Raw genomic sequence first — 9,853 nt, 5'->3', positions numbered from 1 at the left:
GCGTCCGGAGCCTGTGCTCCGCAACGGGAGAGGCCTCAGCAGAGGGAGGCCCGCATACCACACACACACAAAACAAACAAACAAACAAACAAACAAAAAAAGATGTCAGATTAGCAGATGAGAGGGCAGTGAAATTGATACTCTCATATATTTAGTTAGAAACATATCTTGCTACAAAATTTGAGGAAACAGTTGAGCAACATGTATTAATAGCCTTAGATGTTCAGAAGACATAGGACATGTATATTCCTATGTCTTCTGAACATATATGTTAGAAGATTTTATATGAACAGTGCTTTGTGGAAGAAGATGTTTGTGATGGCATTATTTATTACAGCAAAAATAGTAGAGGATGATTGGTTAAGAAGCCACTGGAGAGAAAATTATTTTAAATGAGTATACAATATAAAAATAATACTTATGCTATAATATCAAGTGAACGATGTAAGAGTCAAAAATTATGTATTCAGTAGGATAAAAACAATATGTATATACTAGGTATTTATATATGTAAACAATATTTATCAGTATATATAAACAACAAACTATATTTAAAAACAACAATAAAAAAACCAAAAAGCTAAACTACTGTTATTAGGTAAAAGTACTGGAGGGAAGTCTAGCCAATTGATAACTGTCTTTTGTTGCCGGCACTCTTGTTGTTTTCTTTTCTAGTTTTTTCTATTTTTCTGAATTTTCCAAAATTTCTAGAAAGCAGTTTTTATTACACAAAAGAATATACTTTTAATTTTTAAAGTACTTTTTTTTTTTTTTTTTTTTAAACAACTAACACCACCCAAGCTCCTGGCCAAGAGCTAGAGAGAAAGAATGTGCTCTGGGGCTCCTCTGATGGATGCTTTGCCGTTACAGGACTCCCCTTTTCTTGAAGTAAGAGTCTGCATTCCTTGCCCCTACTTTGGTCTTAGCATCCTTCTTGAGTTACAACAGAGAATCCTTCTCTTCCCTCTTCAAGAAAAGCCAGTCTCCGGACTAGCAGATGAAGTTCATCTGGCCTCACAGCATCCCTGTGGGGTGGGCTAGCCAAGTTCACTTCTGTCTACCTGACAGGTGTCATTATTGCCAACACAGAGAAGCTGTGACTTCCACTTCCTAGTGATCCATGCCCTGGTCCTCTGACTGTTTTGTCTCCCTCTTGATCTTTCTCTTCATGTGCCATGTTAACAATGACAGGACTGTTTGGCCCGGACAGAACGATGTCCGTTTGCTCAGAGGATTCCTTTGATATAACCAGCTCTCACATCCTTTTCTGCCACTCATCAACCTGGCATTTGCTGCTGCCACGGGAACTTCTGTCTGATCTCCTCCCTGTTGCTAGTGTGAATGCTGTTCCCGAGGCTGCCTTTGAAGGCTTCCTCTGCTACCCTGCTTTGTAGGCTGCAGCAGTCAGCACCTCCACATCACGATCCTAGGTCAGCAGCCACTGAAGGGGGCTGTGGGGAGGGTGGGGGGAGGGGAAGGGCAGCAGCTGCCCTGACTGGATGCCTGGCCCAGGGCTGCCCCCAAACATATCAGGGCCCTCCCCAGCTGATTTCAGAGCCAATCATGACCCCTCTAGCCTCAGTTCCAGCAGAGGTAGAACACACGCACAGGACTGGGATCTCACAGGTCTTTTCCACTTTAAAAATGGTAAGAGGGCATAAGCAAAAGTCTCCATCTCTTCCTATCTTGACCTGACTCTCTCCAGCAATCCTGGCACTGAAATTACCAAACTCAAGGAATACTCAGCAACCATCGGAGTCAACAGGGGTTCTCCTGGGTTAAAAAACGATGGCCCCTCCCCATACTCCACTCCCTGCTTGCATAAGAAGACATGTTTTCAATTGTAACATGCTACTGTCCTAGATACATAAACTTAAAGTAAGTGTTTTGCAGATATCTTGAGGACACTTCACAACTACGCAGGATTAAACAGATGTGGCTTCTGATACTTGGCAAAGGGAGTTACTAATAAAACGTCTTCACCTCAGTAGAGATGGTAGCTCTCTAGCGATCTCACACCTTGGGGATGCTCTTTGTCCTCTGGTTCCTGAGCAAGGTGATGTAAAGATGATTTTGTGAAATAGTTTTTAGTTCTTGGTATAGTTTATATATCATGAAAATCTATTATAATGTGAATGGAGAAGGATCATGCAGACTCTGCTGCTTGAGGAAACATACTGTTTATCATCAGTTTCACAACCACTGAGACCTCAAATGTGAAACCAACCCAATAAGCCCACAACGCTTGCTTTGTCCTATGTCTTCCTAAGCAGTTGTCTTCAACTTCTTTCTGCCCTAACAGCTGCTGCTAGAGTGAAACAAACAAACAGAATCCACCGCCCCTGCCCTGAAACTCTCATCAGCATCCCCAAGGACAGAACATCCACTGCTCCTGTTCTCAGTGCCAGTAGGGCCAGTGTCCTCTCTCAGAGTTAGTTTTTTTCTGTTCTAGAACCTGGGAATCCACTGCGGTTTCCATCATCAAGACCACTTGCTGCAAACTCCAATATCAAACATCAAAAGCTGCATTACAGTGGACTTAGACCAGTTTCTCAAATTTTCACCTGTATCTCTATCTTCCTCCATGTAACCAAAGATATATGTATGTATAACTGATCATCAGAATTAGAAGTCAGTAATTGCCTACATTGGAAAATAGAAATGAGCCATCTAGGAAAGAGATTTTCTCACCATTGATTATACGATGTATATGTCTTCTCTCTAATATGGTAATATGGGTGTAGGATTATTTTTAATGACCCAAGCTCTCATTAAAGCAGATCTCAAAACATGACTTGGAACCATTTTTCTGTTATAGAATTATACCGTTCCTTCTGGTGACTTGTTGATGTTGTCTCCATTTTGGCTACATAGAAATCCAAAGTATTTTCCTGAACCTGACCTCTTCAAGCCTGTAAGTTGTCTCTTTCAGTATACATTGTCCCTGGATTTCCTCTTTATGCCAGGAGTATGAATTCATAAATTAACTAGGGCTATATCATTAAGCAGCCATATTTCTCTGGTAACTAAGGCTACAAATCACAGACTAGATTTGTAATATAGATGTCATAACATTTACAAATCAGATAGAAAAGTTTTTGGAATAAGCTTCACCAACTTGAAAATAAATTTTTGTCTGAAACCAGCAGGACATTTTAAAAGTAAATGTGCTTGGTTCTGATAGAAGCCATATTTCATGTTCTTCAGGCAATTGCTTCTTTTATCGGTTTCCAAGGAGTACAAAAATAAAAATGAAGCAAATTAAAACTGTGTTCTGCTATTTCTTAGAACTGGGGAGTTACAGGGCTAAACAAAATCTTAAGAGGTCATTTAGTCCATTCTCTGCCTTTAGGTAAAACTGTCAAAAATGGCATCGAGATTATTAATTCTGCAGACCAAGCTTTCTCCAACAGGGAGGGCTGTCAGTGTCTCATTACTAAATTTATTACCAAGGGCAATTTTATGATGGAGCCTGAGGCCTTATTATAAATATTCTTCCTCTTCTGAGGTCAATTCTGTGGTTGATTTACATTATCATTTACATTTACCACTTAACAAAGTTCTTTTTAAACCTTTTTATTTATTAGTTCCCATTCCAGAGACATAATTGTGGCTGATATTAATAACAGGTTGGAAAAAATTACCAACAACCCTGCAACTTTATATGCAAGGATTAGCTGTACAAGATCATTTTTAGCCTAGAGAAATAAAGTTAAGCTTATTTATATAAGACTGATTTAGAAAAAAAATGCTTTCTTCCCACAGGAACGTTGGAAAAAGGCAAATTTAGAGAAGCATGCTTTCTTGGACTGCTTCATGGCATTTGGGAGCGGGAAGTACCAGTGTCCTGGAAGGTCAGTGCGACAGCTGGGGCACATTTATCCAGAAAGTCTGCAGAAAGACGAGGGCTTGGAGGGGGAAAGCTTTGGTTTAATCCCTCTTTTCTCTATTATCAAAACTACAGGGAAATCTAGGAGACCACATTCTGTTTGATTGGCCCTCACATTGTGCGATGTCTTTGTGGGAATGTCTGCAGTGACTTCTGATAGGAGACCTTGTGAGAATAAAATATTATAGTTGCAGCTGCCAGATGAAAGCTGGGTTTGTGTTTCAAATGCTCAGCTTTCCGGGCTTCCCTGGTGGCGCAGTGGTTGGGAGTCCGCCTGCCGATGCAGGGGACACGGGTTCGTGCCCCGGTCCGGGAGGATCCCGCGTGCCGCGGAGCGGCTGGGCCCGTGAGCCATGGCCGCTGAGCCTGCGCGTCCGGAGCCTGTGCTCCGCAGTGGGAGAGGCCGCAGCAGTGAGTAAAAAAAAAAACAACAGATGCTCAGCTTTCCTATAAGGATAATTTGAAGTGGTTTGAGTTCTACCTTTTTTAAAGATATAGATAGAAGAATAATATTTCTTGAACAACAACATTAGCACAGACATTTGCTGGGATTACAGAACATCTTTAACTTCGAGCATGACAGCAGCTTACTGGGTGGTTTCTCTTTATTGAATTAGTTTGGTTCTATAAAAAGTTGCCTTTGATATCTTTTTGAGTTAAATTAATGTGGCACCCAGGCCTCCTCTTCAATGTGATGCCCTGTTCTAGTGAAAATTATTTACTGTTTATTTATTCAAGAAGAAACCTTCCTGAACATCTCACCTGTGCCAGGCCCTCTGCCAGGCATTGGGGATAGAGCACTGAGGAAGATGGACATGGTCCCTGACCTCATAAAACTTACAGCCTACATTAAATAAATCCCATTTCCCTGTTGGTGATGGTTCTGTTGGAGAAATGTTGGTACCTATTTGTAACAAAATCTCACTCAGTGAACATACAAATCCTTTAAAAATTCTATACTCGAAATATTGTAGTTTCTTAAGGCAATTGTCTTCGTTGTTTAAACATAATTACCAATCCATATTTGCAATTGTGACTTACTCAATAGCATCCGTTCAACTCCTCCTTTGTTTTATGTTTTATAATATCAACTTGCTTTTCATAATTGACACCTCCCCCAAAATGGTTTTAATTAGCCTTAGCCAACCATGGAAATTCTATCTTCCTTCTTAGAAGTTATTCTAGAAGCTGAGGGGTAAGCAGATTTGTGGCTGGTGTTTCCCTGGAGACAACTATTCGTCCTGGGGTAGGTCCTTGACCTAAACTGGCCAATCAGACTAAAAGGAGAGACTTTTTTCTTTCACGGTTAGGAAAGTATATACTGTCCTCTCCCATTGGAAGTGAACGAGCAAGCAGGTAGCTAGCTCCAGTTGTTGCTAAGAGCAAGTTCAAGAGGAATAAGCTTTAGGATGGTTTGGAGTCTGTGGATGCAGAGTAGAGCTATGTGAAGAGCTTGGTGCATGAGATGTCATGTGCCACTGAATCATCAGTTTTGAGGAGCTGCTCTACTTCCTGTTATGTTAGATAATAAATGCTTTTTATTAATAATATATATTACATATATATGTAATAAATGTTCACTTATTTTTAAGGCAGTTTGAGTTGGAGGTTTCATTGGTTAGATCTGAAAGCATGCTGACATACCCACCAAAAAACTCCAAAGTTAACATTATAATTGAGTGTCAGATACTTTAAGGGAATAGTATAACCAACAAAAACAAACAATAACTACAAAAACCCATCATGCTCACCCTTTCTCATATTATTTTTAGTTTAGAAAAGCAGTTCTTTTTTTTTTTTTAATTAATTTATTTCTTTGTTTTTGGTTTTGGCCGCATCGGGTCTTCGTTGCTGCACGCGGGCTTTCTCTAGCTGCGGCGAGCGGAGGGCACTCCTCCTTGCGGTACATGGGCCTCTCATTGCGGTGGCTTCTCTTGCTGTGGAGCATGGGTTCTAGGCGCATGGGCTTCAGTAGTTGTGGCTCCCGGGCTCCAGAGTGCAGGCTCAGTAGTTGTGGCACATGGGCTTAGTTGCTCCGCAGCATGTGGGATCTTCCCGGGCAGGGATCGAACACGTGTCCCTCATTGGCAGGCGGATTCCTAACCACTGTGCCACCAGGGAAGCCCAGAAAAGCAGTTCTTAAACCAATAATACATTTATTATTTTTGTTCACCAATATCAATGTTGTAAGAGTAGGTCTTCTAAAAATTTTAGATATTACTTTTTTTCAGGTCCCTTTATATATATTCCCAGTTGTAACTAAAGAGTTTACTATAAGCATCTTTGAAATTGAGCTAGAAGTATTTTAGACCGAGAACTGAAATGCTTTGCAATGAAGCATGTAGTATGGGCCAATGGTCAAGGATTAACTGATGACTAAGAGGGGCTGTTATGACATTACTATGTTATCTTTTGAGGCTGACAGACATTTGCTTGAGTTTGACAGTAATGGGTACAAAAGAGGGGACCATGACATTTCACCTCAATCAGTAGTATATTATTTATACAGAAACTATACATTTTTCAATGTACCGAGCTTATACTACACGTAAGGCGGTGTCCTGGGTACTGCAGAAGCTTTGGGCAAGAGTAAGACATGTTCTCAGCCCTAAGGAGATGGTGTCTGGGAGAAGGCGAGGAGGATACCATGTCGAGTTCATAAATAACTGCAAGGAACGCAGGGTGAGAGATGGCCAAGCATCACGCCGTGGGGATTCAAGAGAGAGGGTGTATCTGGTCAGGGTGATCTTAGATGATTTTCTTGGGAGAGTGGCCTTTGAAGGGTTGGATGAACTTCCAGACTGAGGGAACAGTGATCGAGGGGTCATTTAGTACAGGGGTATGTAGGTTAGGGGTTATGGTTTTACTGTTATTGAGACCAGATTACAAGTAGTGGCAAGAAGACAGACTGAAAAGGGACATTGGCCCAACCGGGAAGGCCCTTTAATACCTAGGTACACAGCTCACAAGGCACTAATGAAGTATTAAAAAGTTTTGGTAGGGGCTTCCCTGGTGGCGCAGTGGTTGCGCGTCCGCCTGCCGATGCAGGGGAACCGGGTTCGCGCCCCTGTCTGGGAGGATCCCACATGCCGCAGAGCGGCTGGGCCCGTGAGCCATGGCCGCTGGGCCTGCGCGTCCGGAGCCTGTGCTCCGCAACGGGAGAGGCCACAGCAGAGGGAGGCCCGCATACCACAAAAAAAAAAAAAAAAAAAAGTTTTGGTAGAGCAGACTACAGTGGGGCATGCTGACATTGCATGTGAGAGACATGGAGTGGTGCAATCTACCAGATTTGGAAGATGATTAGAAACAGTGACCGGGAGAGATGGAGGATTTGAGGAATGCTGTAGCTTTGAATCTAGGTGGCTGGAAGAGATGGTAGAAATAGAGAAATTAGGAACAGGAGCAATTTTGGGGACAAGATATTAAGCTGTCCTTTGAAAACTTTTGAGTGTGAAGTACAGCAAAACATATATCATATATCCAAAATCTACAGGTTAAATATGAATGTTGAATAAATATGACTTAATTTTTAAAAACCTACTTAATCTGGTTTTCTATTAAGCTTCTATTTTTAATAGTCCATAATTTTCCTGTTACTTATTTTAAACAGCCAACTCATGAAACATTTTTTTTAAAAAAACAGACAAAACAGAAAGTTGTTCAAGAAGGTGAATGACTTCATTTAGACAACATATGCCAAGATAGATCTTTGCACTAGAAAGTTAATCCCACAAACCCTTAGTATAATCCCTAGAAAATTGCACCCATTCTTAGTTTGTGTACCTCAAGCCAATTTATTTTCTCATGTACCAAATACTCAGTGAGTCAGAGAAAGCTGCCTGGGAAGTAGATGACAATCAAAGTTTGTCAAGAAAACAGTCTTGTGGGCTTGCAGCTGTCGCCCCTTGGTGTTCAGGCCACTGAGGCAGTTTGAGAGCCCCTCTCCCAAGTGAACACTAAATAAGAACTCAGTGCTGCCATCAGCTGCCAACCAAAAAGCAGAATGGAAGAACTAGAGTTCCTCCTCAGAATGATGGGAGTTCAGAAAATATATGTGGAGGGTGAACCCCTTGCTAGGCACTTCCCTGTAGTGGAAGGGACCCCTTCCCAGTAAATCTACTGCTGGAGAAGTCTAGTGATTTTGCAGAAAAACAAACAGGAGAAAGCACATGAACTACTAGACTTTACCAGCCATGGTAGTATGTGAAATGAAGAGTGGACATTTTCCTCTTAACTCTGAATTTAGATGGAGGAATAGGACAGCGAATTTCCAGTGGGTGTCTCTGAGAGTTGATGATCTTAGCAGAAAGGGATGTACTTGCCATCCCCACCCCCTGGAATGCACACCAAAGCCAATAGCCCTGATTTTCCTTGGTTCCCATCCCTGCAAGAGGATCCCAGTTGGCTGTATCATTGTGCTAACTGATATGGGTTAAATTCCAGTGTAAAACAATAGCCCTAATCTTTGGCAAGCTAACCCCTTACAAAGGCATGCTTGGATAAGAAAAGGGTGTAATAAGAGGAAGGCTGCAGTACTTGAGACATGGAAATGAAGCATGGATTCCTCGGGGATAAAAACTGTGATTTCAACTTTTTTGTGTGTTTGGGTTCTTCATGTATCCTAGGGCAGTACAAGGTCATAAAGTCATGGACTTATCTTGAATTACTAATGAAAATCACATTGCTGTTGGAAAATTAATTCAAACATAGGTCCACCTGATAGTAGGTTAGTAGTACTGTTATTCAACCCACCAAATATCTCTTGAGCACCTAGTATTAATATGATTTCCTACATTCAATAAATATTTATCAATTGTATGCTATATGTCAGGGTAGAGTTCTAGGAGTTACCTTGGAAAACAAAATAATGGATGAAGTCCCTTCCCTCAAGGAGCTTATAATCTAACTCAAGACACCTTATTAAACACTAGGGAGATTCAAAGACACATAACATTCCTGAATAGCTTATAATGTAGTTGGAGAGATGAGACATAGCAACATGAAAAACAAGCTCTACTTAATAGCATAAGATGGCACTTGAGAAATGCCAGAGGACTCATCGATATCATAATTGCCATAGGAACTCAGAGGAAAGGGCACTGGAAAAGGCTTTATGGACTAGGTGAAAATAATTAGTAAACAGCACAAAAGAAAGCATACCTTCCTGAAAGGCAGCGGTATCAAACGTTGAGGGTAGAAAACACATTAAGTGCTCGCAGCAATGTAATGTACCTATATGTTAGTGGTAGGAAGGCAACTCTATATTTGGGGTTTGTGAAGCTCTGAGTACAGTAGTTTCTATATGTTTATTATATTAATGCTAATGTAATTTTAATAATTGTGCCTTATTCAGTAAAATATCTTTGCGCAACCTTGTGTTTGAGAAGCACTGTACTTAGAGATAGCTGATGGCTCCTGAGGAGTGAGCGACACCAGTCCCTCTGGATTTCATGAGAAGTTGCGAATTCAATTCATTCTGAGGAATTTGTTACATAAACAAATGCATCCCCTCAACTCCAGTTGGTAAATGGAACGGAATGAACTGGATTTACTAATATAATATTGCCCTAACATTTTCACTACGGCCATGCACATGTCCTGGAGGGGATGTGAAAAGGGTCGAGAGTGGAAGAGCAGATGTAGTTAACTCCAAGACTGAGCGAGGCTGCCAGACCCTTTATTAACTTCTAGCCCTGCTTCTCTCTCCTTTCTGCTTTACTGAGGGGCAATGACTCACTCAAAGGAGCACAGAAACCATGGGTGAAATCGCAGTCATTACTTTCCCAGCCGTTGCATTCTGACACTTCATCATGAGGCTAAGATTTAAGTCTGTCAAGAACAGAAGCAGGGCTTCCCTGGTGGCGCAGTGGTTGAGAGTCCGCCTGCCGGTGCAGGGGATATGGGTTCGTGCCCCGGTCGGGGAAGATCCCACGTGCCGCGGAGCAGCTGGGCCGCTGAGCCTGC

General features: G+C 41.6%; 1 protein-coding gene across 5 annotated transcripts in view; it reads left to right on the top strand.

The window, feature by feature from the left end:
- Positions 1-9,853, top strand: part of CYP39A1 (cytochrome P450 family 39 subfamily A member 1) — a 73,190-nt gene that overhangs the window by 50,138 nt on the left and 13,199 nt on the right. For 3 of the 5 annotated variants that reach the window (XM_007117795.3, XM_007117794.3, XM_007117796.3), the window contains 2 exons: positions 2,819-2,914; positions 3,766-3,854. In XM_007117795.3, coding sequence (XP_007117857.1) covers positions 2,819-2,914; positions 3,766-3,854 — 185 coding nt within the window. Of the gene's footprint in view, positions 1-2,302; positions 2,428-2,818; positions 2,915-3,765; positions 3,855-3,964; positions 4,015-9,853 lie in introns of those variants that run through there. The other 2 variants (XM_028479657.1, XM_007117797.2) reach the window with 2 other exon arrangements.

The sequence above is a fragment of the Physeter macrocephalus genome, chromosome 18, assembly GCF_002837175.3.
Source record: "Physeter macrocephalus isolate SW-GA chromosome 18, ASM283717v5, whole genome shotgun sequence".
Taxonomy (NCBI): Eukaryota; Metazoa; Chordata; class Mammalia; order Artiodactyla; family Physeteridae; genus Physeter; species Physeter macrocephalus.
The sequence above is the reverse complement of the archived record's forward strand: the minus strand, read 5'-3'. Positions and strand labels throughout refer to the sequence as shown.